General features: G+C 36.4%; 1 protein-coding gene across 1 annotated transcript in view; it reads right to left on the bottom strand.

Annotated features, from left to right (window-relative positions):
* Nucleotides 1–15,019: 15,019 nt before the first annotated feature.
* Nucleotides 15,020–24,792, bottom strand: part of LOC113226562 (alpha-mannosidase 2) — a 34,942-nt gene continuing 25,169 nt past the window's right edge. Inside the window, exons 14-21 of the mRNA XM_026459230.1 lie at nucleotides 24,205–24,417; nucleotides 23,469–23,646; nucleotides 22,751–22,909; nucleotides 21,767–21,919; nucleotides 20,477–20,599; nucleotides 19,601–19,795; nucleotides 16,109–16,222; nucleotides 15,020–15,411 (exon numbers count right to left, since the gene is read on the bottom strand). Of these exons, the coding sequence (XP_026315015.1) occupies nucleotides 15,253–15,411; nucleotides 16,109–16,222; nucleotides 19,601–19,795; nucleotides 20,477–20,599; nucleotides 21,767–21,919; nucleotides 22,751–22,909; nucleotides 23,469–23,646; nucleotides 24,205–24,417 (1,294 nt within the window). The 3' untranslated portion in view covers nucleotides 15,020–15,252. The remainder of the gene's footprint in view (nucleotides 15,412–16,108; nucleotides 16,223–19,600; nucleotides 19,796–20,476; nucleotides 20,600–21,766; nucleotides 21,920–22,750; nucleotides 22,910–23,468; nucleotides 23,647–24,204; nucleotides 24,418–24,792) is intronic.

Genomic DNA, 24,792 nt, shown 5'->3' with positions numbered 1-24,792 from the left:
GTGTGTGTGTGTGTGTGTGTGTGTGTGTGTGTGTGTGTGTGTGTGCGCGCGCCTGCGTGCGAGTGTGCGTGTGGGTGTAAGAGTGTGTAAGGGTGCTGCTGGTGCTGGTAGCGATATGTCCTGTTGGATGGAATGTAGTAGTAGCCTTAATTTAGTAGTTCAAAAGTTGGAAGTCCAGTTTAAAAGGTATTTATTCAGGTTTAACAATGTAGACGGTGTAAATATAGCTAGTAAAAGGTTCAAAAGGATAAGAAGAGATGTGTTCGCTACCGCGATCGGGCAGGGAGTGACGGTGGACCGAAACAAAATCAGAATGTGAGGCAAAGAATGGAACAATTTAAAATTTGAACTTAAATACGAGTGTGTGAATAAAATAAGAAATTGAAATAAAAAGGTGGAATAACGATCAAGGGGGTCACACCACCGTCACAATTGAATAAATTACATTTAGTTTTCCGGAAAGTCAGCGAAACCGTTTGCCACCTTTAGAGATGAAATAATTTCTACAAATTTTAGTGATACCAATACTGAGGTACCGTCTATCCAACAAGAAAAGAATCATCAAAATCCGTTTACAAATGCAAAACAGTAATAGTGTAACATACACACAAAAAATACAATCGAATTCAGAACCTCCTCGTTTTTTCAGTCGGTTAATAATAATAAAGGCTCGTGCATAAAGGTGTTAAAAAAGAGACTGAGTTCGGGATTCTACAGATTCGTGACTCGGCACATTCGCTATTCGACAGACTCGTGGATTGGGCAGATGTGGGATCCAAGTTATTAGTTTGCCATAATGAATGCGGCTTTAGTGGTTTATCTATAACCAATCACATGCGGCTGTTTTCTCGGTACTAGGTAGCTAACTTAAAATAAGATATAAATCGCGTATATTTGTTTTTTTTTTTATTCAAATGAACCAACGTACCTACATACAACGTACATACGTTGCAAAGTACCCGAAACGTTTGTTTGTTTGAAAAAAGTAATATACGAGATTTACTTCTCAAAAAATAGTTTCATTTTAAAACTAGTTTTTTTACTGATGCGACCCTTAAAAGTTCTGACCTTTTGTGCCACAATATCAGGGTCATACATTACCTTTTAAACCTAACAGTTTTCAAGAAAATTGAACACAGGTTTTAGAAAATATAAAGTAAGTTATTGATGAACTGATAAGTATTGTTTTGCCATTGAAAGCAAGCTCAGAGAAGGATGTCAATTGTAATGCTATTAATATGCTTAAGGTGTGGAAACTTTTCAGTTTTTAGTGTGAAGTTATTTAAGGATAGTATGACATAAATCGAATATTAGCTTACGAGATTCGGCACCGTCTCTTTTAAGTAAAAAATTGTTTTTATTATTTACTTTTAGGTCACACAAAAATGCTGCCTACTCTAATCACAAGGCAAATGCAAAATGGTGGATTATTTGTTGTGCGAGTGCCAAAATGGAGTTGCGTTAATTTTTTGACCGAAATATCGTTGCTTTAAAGTTAAAATTCGGTTAAAAGCTAGCTTAGCTTAGTTAGCTTAGACTAATGAAGATAATTAATTGATGGAATTTATGTTTTTTCACTATGAAAAATCTTTAACGAGCTCGTATGTATTAAAATATTGTGTAAACATGTTTTAAGTATTTTATACTGAATTTTACTTATTATCTTTTTTGATCAAAATTACACTTGGTCAAGTTTACCTTTTAACCGACGATATATTTATTATACGCTTTTGTGCAGCACTTCGACATTTTAAAATTAAAAGGAAAGCATTGAAGTTTACGTAACGCCCTCTGCCATTCGCTTGCTTCACCTTGTTTATTCGTTCAATTATACAGGCTGTATATTTGAAAGTGAGACATATTCATACATGTCATAGTAAATCATGTTACAACTTAATATAGACTAAAATAAAATTAGGATATGGGATAGAACAAAAAATAAATCAACAACTTTGTTTTGGAGTGCACATAAGAATAAACCTATTCCCTTTACGCTTGATTTCCAGTGCAATGGGAATACTACCAAGCGAGGGCCGAGTGAGACAGCAACAATAACAATGATTTCACATCTCCCTTCCTATTAAAAGCACCTCTTTTCTCTAGAAAATAAAAAACTAAGTTACTCACCTACGCATATTTATGTTATGATGAACAAGCTGTTATCGAAATGATTACGTTTCAGCTTATGCTAATTATTTTTTACTTCTGAACTATCATCGAAATGTTTTACGTACTCAAAAAAGATAAGGTTATGATTTAGTAACTAGTTATCATTTAATAAAAATTGAGGTTTTTGGCCTAGTTAAAAATGTGAAATCAAAACTTTTACAATGATTGATTTTTTAGTTATTTACAGTTTATTTACACTTACGTGGTACGCAGCAAGTGTTCAAAATGTCCACCGTTTTCCACAATGCATATTCTAGCACGTCGTACTAAATTTTGTTTTAAATTGTTCAACACAAACACATTTGGTCTCACACTATAAAATGTTGAGATAATCCTCTCATGCCACACTTCGACACTGTTCACCTACTCCGCGTAAAACTCCGATTTGGGAACATTTAAATAGCTCCACACTATCACCACTTATTGCGTAAAGTCGCACCATCTCAGTCAATTTGACGTTAGAATAAATATCTATTTTGCGCTAGCGAGCGGAAGTACAAATAATTTATGTATCTTAGCTAGACTAAGGTCGCGCGTGCACTGTATCTATGTGCCCGCGCCCCCACCCCCGACCTGTGCTTGATTTTCGCCGCCGTGCCGCAGCTCGCCATTGCGTCGGAGCAATAATAGTGATGTACATAGATTTCGATAACTAATGTTGTTCGCAAGTAGTAGTCGATAAAAATAAAAAATATATTTTTTTTGTAAAGTTTCAAGTTCATTACCTTATTATTTCTTTAGGTTCGGAGTCAGGTATATAACGCACTCTATAAGTATGTCCCACTTTCAAATATACAGCCTGTATAATGAGCACCTAGTAGATATCATGTTCTCCAATAACATGCACTTAGTCAATATCTAGCTGCAGTTGGTCCTGCGCCTTCAGACGCAATGTATTACGGATTATAAATTGTGATTTAGTTTAGAATTTTATGTCAATTTGTATTGAAAATGCTATTTGTATTTAGCCGAAAGTTTAATGGATAAGTTATTGCTTGATATTTCACAAATACCATAATGATATAGTACAAAATTGTTAACTCCGTGAATACGCGGGGAAGTGAAACGATACCTCACTACAAACTTCAATATTTATTACAATTTTGGTTAAAATGTTACAAACTAGAATATATTCTGTGTGCAATGTAAACACATCGGATTGTAATGTAAGATAATAAATGGGTTACAGTGTAAGTTGTAAAGGGTTGATTATGTTAATTATAAAGGAAATAATCATTGGTAGCATTATCGTATAAGGCAGACTGCACCTGCAGGGTGCAAAAGTTTTCATTTTTGTATGAGCGCTGTGTTATTTTTTTATCATACAAAATGTACAAAAATGTGTAAAGTTGTGTCACAAAACTAACTACGCGGCATCGGTTTTTGCAAACATATCGCACTGCTATTACAATAGGGTTACAACTCAAAATATGTGAAATTCAAGATTATACTATAGCTGAACGTAAAATTGATTCTCTATACCTCAGTAAAATCGTCGTTAGAATATTGTGCGAAACAATTGAAATATATCTTAACTTAAAATGAGACAAACGTTTTGTGAGCAAGTTCTGGACAAAACCGTTCTTACTGAAAAATATGAAATTAATTTTTTTTCCTTTTATTTTTAAGTAAACTTGGCAAAAATTATGTAGGTCTGTAATAAAATTTTAGCATAAATTTTAAATTTTTATTATATTTTATACATACATTTTAATCTTTCACTGGAAGTGAGTCATTAGTTTTTTATCGATTGTAAAAATACACTATTTGAGTTAATACATTATTGTATAAACAGTCCAATATAGCAATTTATATCAATGACACGAATTATACGTTTAACCGTCAAGACACACTCATGGATATCAACGGTTGGTCTGCCACGAGTTTACAATAACAATAGTTGCTAGCAACAGTGTAAGGGGCTCTTACACATAAACACAACACAATCGTTTCACGATGCGACTTCATATCGTGGATTTACGACGAGCAACGTAAAAATTCATCGCAACGTGGCACGACTCACGGCACGACGTCGTATCGTAGAAACTCACGGCGCGCTCCCCAGTGCCGCATTCATTTGTTATTCAGTATTCAAAGATGATTTTGTATTCTTCTGATGTTTTGTTCCTTAGTACAGGACGCTCCTCTATTAAGATTATTAAATAATCCACCTCAATGTCGTTTATCATCTTTGAATGTTGAATAACAAAAAAAAACTCCCGCCTGTTCGGTGCATTAATGTCTACACGTAGGATTGACACATTGTTTTAGTTCGTACAGGTTGCAAAACATAATTTGAAAAAAATTAACGTGTACATCACAGTATTCGCGTGATATATTTAAATAATTTTTGTCAAATGCAATACTTACATATTGACATTTTTATATCGCGGATTAGTATCTCGTTTAAGAGAAAAAAATGCGAAACTAGACGTAAAGGTACAATTATAAATAAAAAAACAATTATAAAGGATGATTACCATTACTGCCCTCATCTTACTTAGCATGACCAGCAAATTCCTATTTCTGCCGCCAAGCAGTAGTGTCAGCATTACTGTGTTCCGGTCTTGAAGGGTAAGGGTGCTGGTGAAATTACAGGCACATGAGATTGTCAACTTGCGTCTCAGCGCGAGGTGCGCAGTTGTAGTGCCCCTCAGATCTTTGCGATTTAAAAGTCCGAGTGGCACTGCAAGCGTTATGAACAGGCGTGTAGCTTACCATCAGGTGCATGACTTGTTCGTCCTGTCACTTGATATCATAAAAAAACATATTTTTAATTGTAATTGTAATTCTGTTGCATTCCTGTTCAGTATCAATGGTGACGAAATGTGACAGATTGCAGTTGATTAAATATATTTAACGTGCTGTGTGTTGCCAGATGTGTGAGTTGCATTATACCTTATTTTAAAGGAAAAATTTGCGGAGTGATCACAACTAGGCGGAAGAGCTTTCCTACTGAAGTGCAGCTGGGTATTTTTTTCCCAATATACTTATATATGGAATGTGATTGTATAAGTTTGTTTGATGTATTAGACAGTTATATGTTAAGAAAAGTTTTTTTTTAAATTAAATATACAAAAATCCGCTGCTTTAAATGAAAATCGAGGAATAGATTCAGAATCTAAGTCTTGTGTGCTTTCAAATGCACCATCTGTTGCTTATAGATATGACAGTGTAAGGTTATGCCTCCATATTGCACCGGTCATTGTCTTTGACACAGAAAAAAATATTTTAAACAGAGCGCATGCTTCAATTCTATAATGAACGACGCGTGTAACCCGCGCTGTGCAACGCGAGCTTACGCGAATGTGTGTGTCCGTACAAGTAGCACGGCGGCATGCACACACAAGCCGTGCTGCTTTTTTATTTATAATGCCAAGCAAGAGACGGGACGAACAAATCGTACGCCTGGTGGTAAGCGACACGCCTATCCATAACAGTTGCACTCAGAGATTTAAATCGCAAAGATCTTAGGGGCAGTGCCACTGCGCACGTCACCCCGAGACATATGTTCACAAGTCCCATGTGCCTGTAATTTCACCAGCACCCTTACTTGACGGCAGAAATAGGTAAGGGGCTGTACTGCAACTAGGTTTGTACGGGGTTACAGAAATTGTCTTATTATTCTATGCTGACGGTAAAGGCACTAACAACAAGGAAATCTTTTGGATATACCAACGCCTTACGTTACTAACGCTTTACTAAATAAGTGGTGTTGTCAATATAATAAAGACTAGTCTCAAATATATTCATTAGTTGCTAAGTATGTATTACCAGGGGGCCTACCATAACCTTTTCAAAAACAATCTTATTTCATTGTAAGCATTAAGTTTGCTTATTATAATATTACTCTATTCTATCTATTTTTAAGTTTCTGTAGAATTTTTCCAAAATGTCATGTCAGTCATGGGAGCATAATATTACTATAAGTAATGTATTATTGCTAAAGTGATTGAAAGAACGAATGATTTCCCAATATTGTCTATTCCTTACTGAAAATAGGAAAGAAATAACGCTCTATGAAGTATATAATGTCATCTCTTTCTTTTTTGATGTTCCGAATCGTCTTATCGTAGTATAACGTTTAAAAGTACTTATTTACATTCAGAGAACTTTAATTGTTAAAAAAAGTATGTAATAATAAAATCTATTAAAATTACGTTGCTTTCAATTATTTTTCCGCATTTTCATGAAGAAAAATAAATAAAACAAGCGGAGTCTTAATAGTTAGTTGCGAATTCGAAATAATAGTCTAGTGTCAACTGTTAGTGTCGCCAAGTGTCATATCGATGTCGCTGTTATAGTTTTACGAAATAAACATCGCCTATTATTATTTAACGCGAAATTATTTCCCAGGTACTATTAAATAAAAAAATAAACAAAATATTGAATAGATTTCTGTAAATAAATAAGTTCAACATAACTTTTAATCATTACAAATCAATACATAGACAATAAATTCGAAGATAATATTGTTTCCACTGCGTCCGAGTAACTATTTTAAGATTGCTAAATTTGACGTAAGAACAATATTACTTTAATGTTAAAGTCGCGTCATAGTACGAACTGAGTGAATGAAGAGTCACTAAATTGCCAATAAACATCATAGTTTTAACATTATAATAAGCTTACTTTAAGCGCGTCATGGTACGAAAAGTCAATGTAAGGTTAAAGTAATATTGTTTTAAGAGGTTGTGGTAAGCTTCCAGTACTTTGTTTTGGGTAGTGTAATTGTTTTGTTTTTTTTATAACAACAATTATATTTAACAAATCAACAGAGAACACTTGGAAGTATCGTAAAAGTATAAGACTTAATTATAAATATGCCGTACATTGTAATGTCTCACAGCTGTTCCTATTTGGTTCAATTTAAAAAGTATTAAGTACTGCGTGATGTATTATTTACACAAAGTATTAAAAATATTTTGCATTTCACTTCCAAGAGCGTCCTCTGTTAAGTAGTCACGTAAAATACCATTATTGAATGTTACCAATTTTTAGTTTTTTTATATTGTTAATAATTTAATATGCCGTATTAAGTTTAAAATAAATCTTTAATAATTTCTTCTGTGTTTTGAACTTCGAACCAAGTTTGTTATCAAACAAAAGCTCACATTGTATCAGCACAGCAGCCCCTAACATTCTAACCCCCGATGCAAAAAGTTATTTGAGGGGCTATCACCGCAAAAGTGGTACAACCCACATTTCGTTGTAATACTTTAAATGTTAGTAAAGTACATAATATTTGGATGCTATTTCCATATATAAAAAAAATATAATTACAATTCGATCATAATATGATTACTATATTACATAAAATGAATTCGGCTAATGCTAAATCCCTCGTTCTAAATACCTCATCTTCTGCATTTCATGGGATTGCACCCCTTTTGCGCTGATAGCCACATTCGAAGCCTTTGTATGTCTGTTCCTGGCATCGTAGCTCCTAAAAACATGGACTGGTCTTTTTTTAATTTGATGGTTGGTTACTCGGGATGGTTCCATGTTTGACGAACATCTGTTCAACTGTTTCCCAGTTAGTATAGGGATCTGTCGTAAAAGGAATATTTATTTTACTACCACATGTCCGATCTTGATAGTAAAATAATATGGTAACCTTAAACTGATTCTGCAACCAGGACCGACGGGACGTAGGAATAAAGGTTGTCACATGGCACCGTGTTAAGCTGGGTTAAGTTAAAACTCACTAGCGAGCTGTGACCGTCACCGTTGCATGTTTTGTAACTAAAAATCAAAGTGGTTCGCGAGCTTGCCGCGAGCGGTTCGCAGAGAGCAGTCTGCTTGAAGACTGTTTCAAGGGTTACACACTAGAACCTCGTTACTGTATCTGTTACGTTACAGCTCGCTAATGAGTACCCGGCTTTACACAATGCAAAGTCAAATGAAATGAACAAATAAAACATAAAATTGTATTGGCTATTTATTTACAATATTTAATTGATGTATACAGTTCTATATACAATGTACATAGAAATATATAATTAAATGCTCGGACTGGCTCACAAATACACATAGCCGACATTACTTGCGTATGCGTCGCGAGCAGACGACGATCTTCTTTTCTGTTGGGTTCTAGCTGGATCATGAATACAATTAACTAATTTGGTATACGCGACATTGAAAAGAAATTTTGTTTTCTATTGGTAAGGTAAAATAAATAAAAAGCAGCCATAGTGGGAGAAAACAGTAATTTGTATGGATATAAACCGTGACGATCACCCTTAATTACTAATGCCATTTTCTCACAGTACTGCCACTCAAGTCAAATAATTCAACTTAAGTCCTTGGTGCACCAGTTAAGATTGAACGGCGTAAGATTGAGCGGAGTACTCCTGGGTTCAATTCCTTAACCAATAGGCAATTGGACTTGTCAACTAAACGTGTCAAAGTGCGCAGCAGTGGCAGTGCCACTCAGCTCTTTGCGATATAAAGTTCTGAGTGGCACTGCAACTGCTATGGACAGGCGTGTCACTCACCACCAGGCGCACAACTTATTCGTCCCATCACTTGGTATCACATAAACAAAACATGGACACAAATATTTTTCAGCTAATTTTAATTTCATTGAATGCTATTCCTTGTCCATAAGTGTGATAACTATAACGTGGGGGTAACACTGTATGTTTTTTAATGAACAGTTGTACGGAAACCTTGTATGTATTGCCTCAACGGACAAAATAGTCCGTCGTCTGCTATCGACTTATATAGAAATTATTAAATATAGGACATGCCACTGCCTCATTCAAACGATAATTATACATTGGTATAATAAATGCTGAGATCCATTCGTTCCAAAAACTAGTTTTTATATCATTTTTAGGAACAATTACACCATGTAACACGATTTTTGTTTCTGGGTTAGCAATACCATTTTCGGATTGGTTCTAAAATAAAAACATGAAAAAGCTTTAGTTCCCTGGAAAAACTTTACTTTTGTCGTCAAAACAACGAGAAGTTGCGTAGCATTAAGGAAACGTCGAAATCTTCGGATTTCTCTTTGTTTAAAGACAAAAAGGAAGCATTATATTTGAAATCGATCTCTGTTCCTTTTGGGAGAATAATTACTTAAATGTCAGTGGTAATCGAGCTACCTACATATAGCATGTGGCGAGAGCTTCGTATTAGGCTATTGACTATATTTTGTTTACTAGTTTTAGTTTTTGTTTCAGAATTTTTTTTGTAAAATTTTATCGGGTAGGAAAAAGCAGGCTTGTTGGTATGATCGCGTCATATTGTATCCTAAAATACTTCATAAGACACCACCCGTACATCATCGATAGTTGCAGAGATTCGGCAAACTCAATTTTATATGGCAACCATCTTGGATTCGCCATATTGGAAAATTTTTGATCCCGACAGAATCTGGCCAGGTTCCTTGACAAGTTTTGTTTGTTAGCCATATACCCATTTATGACGGTTTGACAGGACCATTTGTCATGGAAACCTATAGGGCTGGCACGACATGGCGCGAGTAGGGCGACATAAAGCGCGAGATACTGCTATTCACACATAGAGATGTCGCGCTGTATGTCGCTCTCGCGCCAGTAGCGCCTTGTCGTGCCAGCCCTGCAGGTCGACTTGGATGTTGCATGATGCAGGCATATTTCAATCTAAATTTAAAAATTGATGACAAAGAACCTAGAAATAAGTAGATTTGCGAGATTACGTAAATACCACTATGTAGGTAAATAGGCAAACACGTAATATCACTGACAGCCACAAAAGCAAAATTTCAGGGGTATAGCTACTCTTCTCTCCACGTTCGCTGTTCCATTAATCACAAACCAATACTGACAAACCAGAAACAGAACCCTTTTTAAAAATTTGTTACATAGTATTATATAAAAGGTAGGCACTCCTTTTGTTGAGTCAAGAAGTATATTGTGTTAATATTCCTATACAAATAACAAAAATTTCATCAAGTAATTTATATCTACTAAGTCATTGCATTCAACATTATTCAGTTGTTAATATTACGTAAAATACAGGGTATTGTAAACTTTAAGTATAAAACCAGAACGATAGTTAAACGTTATCACTAATAATAGGTTTCTTACTACGCTGTAACTTCTTAATCGGTCAGCACAAACATACAATCGTCGACAGTATGAAGGAATACAGAGTTCTGAAAAACAATGACGGGCAGAACTCAATTAGACCACACACACACATTTCCTTAATAGTGACTTGGGCCAGTGTCAGTTCCGAACAAGACAAGACTCCCACTTGGCTTGGATACAAGCTTTTGAGCCAGGTCTTCATTTAATTTTCGGGATCCTCATTCAATATTTTCCATAGTATTTCTAATGTACTTATACGCCTACAATTCGCTCTGAGAGTAGGGTTGTTAGATTATTATTTTAGTTATACTTACAGCTTGTAAACAGTATTTTAAAAGAATATGAAATGCTGAACAATTCTGAATTTGAAGCACTCTTGTTTGAACGACCATAAACATATTCTATAACAAATGTCGCGTAGGATGACCCACACTATGCAACTCGAGTGCACGGCGAGATTATGCGAATATGCGAGAGTATGCATTTATACAAATACAAGTCGCGCTGTTAAGTTTGTATGAAGTTACACTAATACCCATATGAAAAATATGTAGTACTGTCACTACATACCAATTTTATTATGAAAGCCATCCAGAGACAACGAAATGCCAAACGGTGAATCGTAAAGACGGGCTTAACTACCCAATGCTTGGAATTTGATAAGTAGTGTTCACAACATGAATAATAAAAACCAAACTGGTTCGACTTAAATTTTTCACATTCAGATGTCGGAAAGAGTGAGTGACAATGGTAGCGCCCCAAGAAATGTAGATGAGAGTGATCGTCGACGGCGACAGATGTCTGTGCTTATAGCTGTCAACTGCCGTTGGCCAGTCATCCCGTGACCAAAGAACGTATAACCGTTCCGCTACACGTTCCTTGATCACGGGATGATAAGACGTGGTAAGAAACCTGTAATTAGTAATAATCATTTACTGAATAAACACGGAAGTCTTCAAATTCATACATAGTTAAGCTTCTGTACAGATTACCTGTGATATTGTGCGACATATAGACTGGCTGATAATTAAGTATTTAGTAATTAACCCATTAAGTGTCAAGACACGTTCATCGAAGACGTTAGACAGACGACGTTATAAAGATAACTAAATAGTTTTTTTTTCGACGAGTGTAATAAACTTACACATTCTGTCTACTCCATTTCATTGGAACCAAGGTATACGGTTGTAATTTACTAGGTCTTAGGGGGGTTATCTCGCGGAGTATCATCGCTAATCTGCACGAACGCTTAGCCATTCATACTTTTTCATAGAGCAAACATTTCAATACACGGAAGGACAAACCCCTAAGGGTCCAAACACATCAAGGCATTGTAACATTTACAGCAAAATAGCCGATCGTAAAATTAGGCACTTGCCTTTGATGTGTCCGGACTGTAATAAAATCACGCAAACAAGTACAACTATCTTCACTACTTATCCATCTAAGATAAGAACTTATATTTACATAAAAAGGGTATTTTGGCTGTTGCGTTACATGTGACCGTGGTGACGTCATTGCGTTTAACTATGCATACTACCGCACCAGAGTACAGGTATCCTATCACACTTTGAGCGAAGCGACGTTCACGTAGTACCATATGGAAAAGAATTAAGAGATTCACTTATATTGTTGCGTCCCCAGACGGCATCGCCTCTCGCCTAGCGTAAGGCATTGGAGTGTATTATTGCCTGCCCTACCTGCAGATCTGTTCCCTAAAGATACTGTCACTTAAAATATGGCAAAAGTAAAATAAGCAAATCAAATTATAGTGAAGATTTCATATTACAATCAATAAAGAATAGAATGATAAAACAGTGTTGCTCAGTCACGAATGTACGTTAAGGAGTATCATTACTTTTTCTAAAGCAGAAGGCAGAAGCGATGCCGTCTTGCCGTGAGACGCGGTAAACACGAGTGAAGACCTTAACGCTCTTCTTCATAATTGATAATTAAGTTTAATTCAGCTTATATCTCTTTCTTCTACTTTCTCTTTATTTCTTCTCATTTGTCCGTTTACTTTGACCTTTACAATTTGCAGGTTGGTTTCTGGAAATTCAGTACACGGCAAAAAGTTCTACTCCTATGAAATACAGTCAAGGGAAATAATTTGATTTTAAGTATTATGCATTATAATATGTCACATCGTTAATATTATTAATTAAAAGATTCAAATAAAAATCATTTTCCTTTCATAATTATGCACTTGTAACTGAAATATCTATATGTGTGTGGTATAACATTTCAAAAGACCTATTTAGGTACATAATTTTTAAACAATGCTTTTAATACACATTTTTGCACATTGTTATTACATAATACCATTAAGTTCTGCTCTTTGAACACAACCAATAACTAAAAGAAAGAGATAAAAGCATAATAATCTCCTATAATAATCAAAATATCACACATATATTGCATACAAATTACTCACATAATCACTCTTTTCTGTCAGTTTAGTGAGACTTAATAACATAACTGGCTATGAGCGTGTCATAACCAGTTTTTGGATTATGTTTAGTTTGTTTTTTGTTGTCACATATCTTCGAATATATAACCAGAAACAGAGACTAAATGTCATTTAATTTGTTTGAAAACTATTCAGCCATATCATTCAGGACAACTGCGCTCAGATTGGCCAGCCCGAATCCGAAACAATTGAAGGGAGTCGTCAATTGTTTCACTTCAAATCGACCGCTTTAACTTGAGCTTTGCTATAATGGACGATAACTGAACACACCACCGAATGGAACAACCCCCATAGTTAGAGATAGTATCTTTATTACCATAAATACAGAATATTTTTGGAATATACGGAGACGTACACACAGGTCAGTTGTTGGCGCTGTACTATTTCAGTGATTTCAATGCAGACGAGAGTTGATATTTAAAAGTGATATAAGGCCCATTTGCCTGATGAGTTGCCAGGTATGAATGGCCCTTATTTCATCTCTACTTCTGGTTATATACTCGAAGTCACATATAGACGCGTAATTGGTTTAGCCGGTCATATGAAATGTGAATGCAATATGAACAAAAAAAACGTTGTGTATGACGGACGAAAGGACTCTACACAGGCGAAACGCAGAACTTATTTCTTTCTCTTATTGCATGGATATAATTTTTTTTCTGGTCAATATATATTTTATTGAATATCATGATGTTTTTACTGTTGTAGTGACATCAGTCATGCAACACAGAAGCTTACATCCGACGCGCACTAGGGATACGCATTAAGATTAAATTTTTAGAAAGGACGACTCATCTAGCGATTTTTTGTGTCGATTCATTTCAATGAAATTAAATTGTCTAGACCGTATTCGTAATTTAAACAAGTCTCTTTCTGTCTCTTTCTGAATCCCTATTGAATCGTAAGGCTAATACTATTTTATATTGGCCTGCAAGATAAGCAGTTTGGCAACATCTAAGTACGTACAATAAGTGTACATACTTGGCGAATGCCGCTACTTCTGCGCCACGTGAACGTTATTTCTCACTGGCTAGTGTCAGTTTAAATTAAAGTCGTAACCGATTGAAATTAGGCTTCACATTTTTTTATCTAAATTAATTTTGAAACTGTTTTATGAGATGTATTCAAGATCATACGCTCTGATCTGTGGATTGATTCACAGTTACTTTCAATGAACTTGCTATTCAATATCAGCAGCGCGACATAACTTACGTAAACTGCCACTCCTCCCGCACTGCAGAGCTACCTCAGGAACCGACTTAGTTAAGCGGTAAACCTGTACCATGATATTCATATATTCATTTACGCAAATACTCCATTAGTTTCTTATTATTATTATTATTAATACGTCTTCTTCGTTCTTCGTCGTATGGTCGAACAAAACATAAAAAAACTCCTTTGTTTGCCAAACCGGGGCTTACCGCTTTTACCAACTGAGCTATAGATAGTCAGCAGACCTTACGAAACTTGTTCTTTTGCTGTAGCGCCACTTGTGAGAAACTTATGAAAGTTTTTCTTCACCCTACTCAAGCCAAATCCGCGGCAATAAGTGTGGTGATCCTTTAATTCCGTTTGAATTATGAATTTAAATTTGAACAACGATCCAGGGACCTAGGCGCGCTTGTACACTGCATCCGATGCGTATTCGTTGCCAATCCAAGACTATACAAATCTAGTTCCCGGACTCACTACGGATATCGATGTCGGATGTGCACTAAGTCCGATTCAAATCCGAATGTCGCTTGGACACCTAGAGATAAAATGACACTTCGGACGTCCGTGCCATTTCGGACTGTCATTTTCTTGCATAGAGTATATAACCAGAAATAGAGGCGAAATGTCATTTAATTTGTTTGAAAACTATTCTGCCATATTATTACTGTGACAACTGCGCTCCGATTGGCTAGCCCGACTTCGAAACAATTGACGGGTGTCGTCAATGGGTGTCGTCAACTGTTTCACTTCAATTCGACCAGTTAACTTGAGCTTTGCTGTAATGGACGAAAATTGCAAAATTACAAATTTCATATGTAATTACCAATGAAATGTGATTCCGTTTGTTTTGTAATTAGATGTTTTGCTGTTTTTCCCACACCACCGAAAAGAACAGCACGGCATTGTTAGAGATATCTTTATTACAATAAATACAGAATATTTTTTGGAATACACGAAGACGTACACACAGGTCAGTAGTTGGCCTGTCTATATTTCAGTGGAAACGAGAGTTGATATTTATAAGAGCTGTATCGCTGTGTTACCAGGAATATATGGCCCTTATTTCGTCTCTGTTTCTGGTTATATACTCGATGTTTTCTTGTATTCGGAACTGATATCTATGTGTCTATAATAAAAATGATAATCGGACATAGTACGTAAAAGTACTCACAATGTAACTCGAAAGTCAGCGTGAAAACTTTCTTGCAAGACCCTGAACTTGGGATGGTTTTCCATTTATTAACTCTCACTAAACAGACTAGGGCTCACCGTCATCCGCACTAATCCAAAGCTGGATATAAACATGAATTATACACCTCAATCGTGCTTCAAAGTATGATTGACGAACACTGAACGTATTTCCATAGGGCAAAGAGTGAGTACGCCGTTAGGTATAGGGTTCCGTATGCGATTAAAAGTTAACGTGCTCTCGTATATCTGACTTGATGTTACATCCAGGTATTCAGAGAGTTGAACCTGAAAAACAAATCATTATTGAACATATAAAACTTTTAACTATGATCATTGACTTACAAATAAATGGACGACGGGTCTAATACAAAAACCACGAAAAAAATGTCCCAAGTCAACCTATTCGAAATTTAAATTGTTATGTCATCGCAGTATCGCGCTGTCCGTAGAACAAATGAAGACTAAAGCGGAGTGTCGCGCTCTGTATACGATTTTAGCTCCTTACAAGTGCGGACACTTTTTAGCGCGGACCCGACGTCCATATAATTGTAAGTCAATGACTATGATGGCTTAATTAAGTTTAAAATTTAATTTTAGAACAGGACGTAAATATTTTAAAACGGTCGTTAAAACCTAAAATAACTCAAAACAGTGGTGGAACCGTAGGAGTAAATTTTTCAAGATGTCCTAATTCTACCAGGTCTCATTTTCTATTGTACGAGCAAGTTTAGTTTAGTTTAAACTATCATATTTTAAGGGATAAAAGAAAACATGTTGATATCACTCTTTCACTAAAGGAGACTCACGTCCAGTGGTGGCAAATTTTTATACCAAAGTGCTCTGGACGAACACTGTAATTTATATGATTCCACTGGAGTAACAAAAATTTACTTCGTGACTTGAAATTTAGTTCGTCACTGGGCTACCATCCCTGGTAATTTCCTAGTTCCTAGTATACAATAATTAAAAACAAGCTGGTCACCTGTCCATCGCCAACGGGATACCACTTGGCAATGTCCTTGTTACCGTAGCACACGTCTAAGTACACCCGCTGGAAGGTCATGCCGACGCCTTGCACCTTTTTATCGTCTTTTGTCTGCAAGAAGGATTGAAAATCTTTTACTATTAAAATCACGATCTCTGTTTAATTCTTACAAAGTTTTAGATATAAATACTGATACATTTGTACTGGACAATGATGTGGTGGCTCAAATATTGACTTCTGATAACAATTCTTTTGTAATCCGCAAGATGGCGCAGATTTCAATTGAGCTCATGGCCTTACCGGAGTAGTGTTTAAACAAGTACAGGGATACCGCTTAACTGAACCGGTTCCAGGAACCGACTACGAGGTAGCTGCGACGTCCGGGAGGAGTGACAGTTTGCTTACCAGTTATGTCGAGCTGCACACGGTACAATTTCAACAAGATTTTTCTGACGATAATCAATAGCAAGTTGATTGAAAAAAGTGCCTACCAAACTAGAATAGAATAGAAATCATTACTTTACCTTTGAGGTGTGCCTCAAGAATACACAGCAATAAAGATAAAAAAAAGATAAAGCTAAAAATTAAAATAAAATAAAATAATAAAAAAATGAAATAAAAAAAAAAATCATACCCCACAACACAGCAAAACAATAAATATTCAACACAACTAAAGTGAATGTCATGTGTGCGGCCGTGGCGTATGTAAAAGGATCCCACTTAGCTATTGTCAGCGCCGAGAAAAGAATGTAATGCTGATTTTCAGTGGACCCTAAATTAGTCAATTGTTGTTATGTGAAACGACAATAAAAAAAATATTTTATTGATAATTGAAATGAATAGACAAGTCATTTGGCACTTTTTACGATCAACTTGTTATTGAATATCGACAGTGAAATCTTGTTCAAATTATACCGTGTGCAGTGCGACATAATTGTTACGTAAACTGTCACTCTTCTCGCGCAGCTTATTCACTAAGCGACTCAATTAAGTGGTAGGCGTGTAATAAGACTTCGTTATCTTGACATAGGAGATATCTCCGCTAAGTGGTGTTATATTATTTGCCTCACTTTGTCTACGATGCAAGAAAAAAGTCAGAAGGAAATAATTTCACTGGCAATTTCGAAATGTTCATACAATTTTTGAAACAATGAAAATACCGACTATAAAGGAAATAATTGAATAAAATTATATTTAAATTTAATTTATATCGCAGTTTTTTTAATATGAAAAATAGAAGGACGTTCGGCCACAATCTTACCTGATGTTTAGGGACGATGGTACGCGTTTTATCTAAAAATTACCTATTCATTCACTCTAGCCTAGCATAACGCAGTATGTTTTCGCCCTCTATCACCAGTGTCATCTTTATAATTGATAATTGAATCTCTAAAAATGATAATTGTATCTCTATATGAAGGGATATATAGACGCACAAATATCATCTTTCACACAGTCTATCCAAGTAATAATGGCTACTATCTTTATTTTGTTTGTCCTGTATCAGAAATCTTCTCATAAACTTTTCTCCTTATTTTTAGATCATGAACCAGATACTAAAAGTACCAGAGCAACGGTATTCTGGGGTACTTTTAGAACACCCAGAATAGTACCAATTTAGAAAAGTTATTCCTAAATTGGTCCTACCGGGAATCCAACCCGGGACCTCCTCATCCAGCACCCACGATGTAAGCCGTTAGACCACAGACGACGTTATGTAAAAAGTTACCTAAATTATCAAATTATTTATTCTATAATTAAGAGTCTATACAACCTCAAATGTCTTTGGTTGTTTCCACAACAGTGAAAGTGTTGAAGCAATCAATTTGAAAAAAATATACATATAGTACAGGGTGGCGCAATAGAACGTGCATATTGCGTCATCTTTTTTCGCGCGGTAAAGAGTGCGTGGGAGGGGGGAGCCTAGCGTGATTAGATAGTGGCACTCGTGAAGTTTTAGTAGCCATGAGTCACTTCGACGGGAAGCGTCGCGCTTTTTGTGTTCGCACGTTTTACGAGAACGGTCGTTCATACATCTCTACAAGGCGACTGTATTGCTCTGAATATGGATTAATACACATCAATGAAGCTCCGAGTGCAAATTTAATTAAAATATGGATAAAGCGCTTTGAAGAGACCGGTTCCACGTTTAAACAATCAGCAAAAGGTCGTCCAAGAACGTCTAGGACCACAGACAATATTGAGAGGGTGAAGGACTCAGTACGAGAAAATCCGCAAGTGTCTACTCGGAAGCGATCGGCGGCTTTAAACTTGTCGCGACGAAGTTTACAGCGAATTTTGAAGTTGGATCTTAAACTGCATCCCTATAAGCTCCAGTTAACACAGGAATTAAAAGATACCGACTTTGGAGCAAGGTTAGCATTTGCTGAAGAAATGCTTCGTCGATTTTCCACTTTTGAGAACATTCTTTTTTCTGACGAGGCTCATTTTCATTTAAATGGGTTCGTAAACCGACAAAATTGTCGTTATTGGAATGACGAGAATCCAAAAATGAAACATCAAAAACCACTGCATAGTCCGAAAGTAACGGTATGGGCAGCAATCTCAAGCAAAGGAATTATTGGCCCTTTCTTTTTTGAAGATTCACGAGGACGAAACATCACCGTTAACACCGACCGCTATGTTGCGATGTTAGAAGGATATTTGACTCCAGAGCTTGCGAGATCAAGAATAGCGAATACGAGGACTTGGTTCCAACAAGACGGAGCGACCTGTCACACATCGAATGACTCTATGGCGGTTGTGAGACAGATGTTTCCAGCTAGACTAATTTCCAAAAGAGGTGATATCCCCTGGCCCCCACGTAGCCCTGACTTGACGCCTCCTGACTTTTTTTTGTGGGGATACCTCAAACACAAAGTGTACATGAACAATCCGAGGAACATCAGGCAACTAAAGGAAAATATCCGTGGGGAAATGGCAGCAATCACCCCAGATTTATTAAGAAAAGTTTTCACAAATCTGCGTTCGCGTTTAGAGGAGTGCCATCTTCGAGAGGGCCGTCATTTAGATGACGTTATTTTTAAAAAATAAACTTCGTTTAATTACCTATTCATCATAGCTTTTATTTCAAATATACCTTTTGTATTTATTTTTTTAGCCTATACTTAATTTATGCACGTTCTATTGCGCCACCCTGTATTATTGAGGATATACTCTGATTAGTACGGTGGGAAAACACATTTCCTAAAAACTTTCACGATAAAAAACATACACAAACTTACCTCGACATTTTACAAGAAAACTGTTGTATTCAAAAGGTACTCTACATTGGTATACCAATTTTTTTTAATATCAACTAAACTAAACAGAACACGTATAGTATACAATATACGCTTTTCAAATGGCTTTATAGTTTGTAAAAGAATAAATTCTGAAATAAAGCCAGTGTCCCTGCGGCTCGACCCAAGCAAGTATTATAATATTACAAGAAGAATTTGCATGTCAAAAACCCATGATCAATTATACCTTGCTTATAACATGCGGTCGGAAAGATCCCAATACGACATCAGCAGCGTTTGTTATCGGCCGCGAAAATACCGGTCGAGAGCCGTCATCTTGCGCTGTGTAGTGCATCGTTATTATAGGTTGTAGCAACATTTGTTGGGACACGTGAGTGCCAAGTGTCAGTTGACCACTTGGGTTTTCTGGGTGGGTTTTGTTCTGAAATAGAATGAAATTATTGTTCGTTAGATTGTACTATACTAAATGCAGTCGCGTAGCGTCGATTTCTGACGCCTTAATTTCACGATTACAAAAGTAGATCGTTCGGTTCGAACGTGTTTTTATGTTCGCCTGCCATCGCCACCTTTGTGTTGTTCGGGATATCGTTTTCCCAATTAGTAGTTTAAAAAAAAAATAGTTTAGGAGCTCGGCCGCGTTCACCGCCGCCATTGCTGTGCCATGGCCCCCTCTGCACAGATATTTATAATTGATTTATTAATATCCTATTTTATTTTATTTTTTATTTACGGCATAATAACATACATCAGACACAAACAATATAGAAAAAAAAAACACTTAAAAATCAATATAGTAGGTATCTGTGCCCAATTAGAACTATCCTCAACATTCAAAAGTAGATATAATTAAACGGACGCTGAATTTATTATTATTATAGATATGCCACAGCACACATTTTAATATACATATACATATACAGTGTGATTTTTTTTAACTGGGACAGTTTGAGGAAATTCGAAACCGTAGGTGATACAAGGATACTGTCTTAGGAACCGTTATGTCTTTATATATGTATATATATATATATATATAATATTTTTTCTGCCTTAGACATTGTAAACTATTGGAAGTTCACCTTCACATTTAATTCTGATTACTTACTTGACAGGGGCTATTAGCGCTTTCGAGCACGAGTCTGAACGTGTGCCGGGTGCGAACGTTGTCCTGTACGCCTTGGTTCATGCCGCGGTTATCGTCACGACTCAGCCGCCTGTCTTGCATTACCTGAGAATAATGCGTCAATGACTATTTGTATTGGAGTTTTCCTAACCTGATTCGCAGTATTCACTTCGTGAAGAGTGTAGGTTGGAGTCCACATGCCAGTAAGCTTCAACATGCTAATGCACAAGATAATATCTGTATTTTAACGCGGACTCGATGAGGGATTCACTTCAAAAGACGCAGCACAACACGTTAACAATAACGACATTAAAAAGAACCTATGCATCAGTTGGCTTTTCTATAAAAATGAAAAAATAAATAACGACGAAATAAAATCTCAATGGCTCGCACACCGGTTTTCATGACATCGCCATCTCTGAGGTCCCGGGTTCGATTCCCGGCTGGGTCAATGCAGAAACTAGCATTTCTATATTGTCCCGGGTCTGGGTGTTCGTGGTACCGTCGTTGTTTCTGATTTACATTACACAAGTGCTTAGTTACTTACTTTGGGATAAGAACAACATTGTGATGTTGTCTAATATTCTGTATATTAGATTAGTGTTTTTTTTTTAAATAGGACAGTATGGGGAAATCCGAAACCATAGAAGATACAAGGAAACTGTCTTAGGAACAATAAATAATAAATCAATACTATATTAAAAAATTATACATTTTGTATGAAAACCATTTTATGAAATTTGACAACCTTCTGCTGTCTCGATTTTTTTCGTCTCATACAATGAAATGGTCCTTATACAAAAGTGAGTTGATCAGCACTAAAAAAATTTGAACACTTTTATTCATTTTTTATTGACAACTCACGCTAAAAATTGACTATACAAAAACTGTTTTCACAAAAAAAGACTTAATGGTTTCTAAGACAGTTTCCTTGTATCTTCTTTCGGATTTCCCCATACATTTCCTTTTAAAAAAACACTATATTTATTTAAAAAATAAACATAAATACTTTGGTACTACAATACAGTCGTATATTATGTTACAAGAGACGTAAGGAAGCAATTACAAATAGAGTAACATTTATACCGCCCAGACGTTACATATTGCTATTCCGCCGATAAGGCATATTAAAATTGTGTCACATTTGCGAGTAACTCTAAAAAAAGGTAAATTGAATATAAAAGTGTTATAGTTAATACATGTTATAAAATTTTGAGTTTTTAAAAAAAAACACTAAATATTGTTCATTGGAATTTTACTATAAATTTATACCTCCATCTGACCCGGTTGCAAGGCCGCCATTCCCAAAGGCGTAGACGTGAGTATAGTGAAACGAGTGTTATCATCTTCAATGTATGCGGCCGCTGGTAAAGGATAGTAGTTGGCCTGGATTGGAAGCTTCTCGAAGTACCGTCGTTTAATCATCTGAAATGCATTTTTTCAAATCAAGTGACCAAGTCGTGCGTCTGGTGATACGCTACACGTGAGTCCATAACCGTTGCAGTGTCATTCAGAGCTTCGCAAAGGTCTTATGGGTACTGCCACTGAGCCTGCCACCCTGAGACAGTACTAAGTTGACAAGTGTCTGTAATTTTACCAGCACCACCACCACTTCAAAACCGGAACGCAGTATTTGGCGGCAGAAATAGATAAGGTGGCAGTACTTCAATGGACAAACTCTTTCATAAGGAACTCCACTGCTGCTTATAAACTTAGACTAGATAGACTATAGTCTGAAATTTAGTAGTAGCGGCTGTCGCAACACTACAGCGATTCTACAAGCGTCTAATTTGAAAGCGCCCTTAAAATTAGTTATTTTTGTAACAAGAGCGGTTGCGGATTCACAAGTCTTCCAACAATTGTGAAACTTCATCCAAAATACAGATTCTGTCATAATCAGAGGTCTGGCAACATCATTATTATATCATGTTGTAACTCAAAGGACAAACGAATTCCAATCTTATCTCTTACAGTTAACTGTGACCGTAGCATGTTCTGTTACCAAAAATGTGTACGTGTAGCTGACGATAACCAGGTACGTGTTCTAGCGAGTGAAGACTGTTTCACGCGTACACACCAGAACTTCGTTACGTCACGTCACGTTACAGTTACAGCTCGCTAATGAGTACCCGGCTTAACTTGGACCATTTGGACACTTTGGACCATTGAGATGCACTTTTGATTACGTATAATTAAGCAATAAGGCAGTAAGTAGTAAAATACGAAATGTCCGTTATTATAAAGTTAAAACTATACCTGCATGCCATTCAGATCAGTATAGAACACGTCGCCATTCTGTATGTTGGTCGAGAATCGCATGGCAAGTTCAAGATTGTCTGACGCAGGATCGATTAGGAACGTGTTCCCGATCTCGATCTCGCTTTGAGGCAGGGATGGGTTGTTGTTTATTGATATCTGAAAAATTATACAATATGGTAATGTCTGTCGCTGTTTACTATATAATGTTAGTGGATCATCTACATCGTATCATAAGATACCATTGAACAAGGGGACAGGAGAGTTTAATTTGTTTGATTTTCAGTACCAATTATATTTTTTTTGTTTGTTAAAGTTACTTATAGGACATCTTGCGAGTGGAAGTCTTGAAGAATTGTATATTTTGAGATCAGTATATGTTGAGACAAAAACATTTTGACTTCTCAATTCTGCAACCTATGTAGACTAATAAATGAGAAAGACGGAGCGACCACGAGTTTTTATTTCCATTGGAGATAAGCGAGGCATATCTCTTGGAAATTAATGAATAAATGAACTGTATTAGTACGGGATAATTTGGATTCGAGCAAAGGTAGTACCGACTCTTCAATATTAGAATTTTAAACATTGTAGATGTACTATATGCGCTCCATTTGTGCTTAAAATTTTATTTCATCATCTACATCGTAAGCCATGTAATGAGTAATTATTTTTCTTAGAACACCCAGGGGGGGTACAGCTTAAATTAAAAACGTACCGACAATATCACTTCAGCCTTCTTCGGACCAATTAATGAAGTGTACAACGTGGATTTATGTATGCCCTCGGTTATGACCAGTTCCGGATACGGCTCCGGAGTGAAAGGCGCCGCCGGACCGGACGGCACGAACAGATACCCGCCACTGTTGTTGTCGTGCTCTTTTTTACTGTCGTAACTGAAAATCCCAACATTTTATTTTATTTGGTTCATAAACTGAAATACACAATACATACACACAACAAACTCCATACAACACAGTATAGTTCCTTAAATGAGTCTAAATAATACCTATTCACTCTCGCCTTGAAAAGGTCCAAGTTATAACGTTTGGGGAACAAGTCCGCAGGTAAGGAATTCCACTCCCACCATAACATAGGGGTGAAACTCCAGCCCACGTCTAGACAAGTGACAGAGGTCTGTGACAACTCTGTACGCTGGCTGCTCTGGGGTCAGAACCTGAACTTATAAGGTTCCCGTGCGCGCGCAGGTTATAGTGCCTTTCTCGTATCGGGTCGGTAAATATGGTGCTGTTCCGGTCTGAAGTGGAAGAAAGGGTCCGAGTTTTCTAGATTTACATAGCGCCGGATTCGGAACGAATAAGAATGGGATGCAGTTCGCGAACGCGCTTACCTTTTGAAGCCGAAATGCAGTAACCCTCACAACAAGGAGCTCTACTACTACTAGAATGACATTCAAATTGGTAATTTAAGCTAAAAAGTGACCAAATACTTACTGAACATAGTCCATATGAATAGGCACAGGTTTCCCGTCAGTAGATATACTTTTCAATAACCCTTTCATATCAGCTACAACGCCAGTATTGCCTAACTTGAAAGACACATCTTCGGATAGACGTCCCTGCACCTGTTCCACAGCGAACATCTTTGGGAGATCCACATTCCAGTAATCCGCGTTGTAGATACGCACGCGAGCGTACGATGTGTATCTGAAAGATTTGTGATTGGTTAATACGATGAACATAATTAATAACTTTGTCTTATCGAGTTCTTAGGTTTTCGCGATTGTTACACGTAGGAAATGAAACTATTTTTCCGGATTTAAATCGCGTATATTTGTTTTTTCAAACAAACCGACGTTTCGGGCGCTTTACAGGTCCCATGGTCACGGTTGACTGAGGTGGTACAGTCTTCAACCAGTTATGTCAATATTGATGCAAACCACCCTATTTTTTCCACTATAGTTACAATAGTTATAAATTAAATACCTTATTTTTAATTTTACAAAGAAAACGTTCCAATTTACGCTACATTAAGTTTTACAAATTATTTTATTGAATTAATTTTTATTAAGTTCAATTTAT

This window comes from Hyposmocoma kahamanoa, unplaced genomic scaffold, assembly GCF_003589595.1.
Source record: "Hyposmocoma kahamanoa isolate Upper Pololo Valley unplaced genomic scaffold, ASM358959v1 192, whole genome shotgun sequence".
NCBI classification, from domain to species: Eukaryota; Metazoa; Arthropoda; class Insecta; order Lepidoptera; family Cosmopterigidae; genus Hyposmocoma; species Hyposmocoma kahamanoa.
This window is presented reverse-complemented; position numbering and strand designations above follow the sequence as displayed.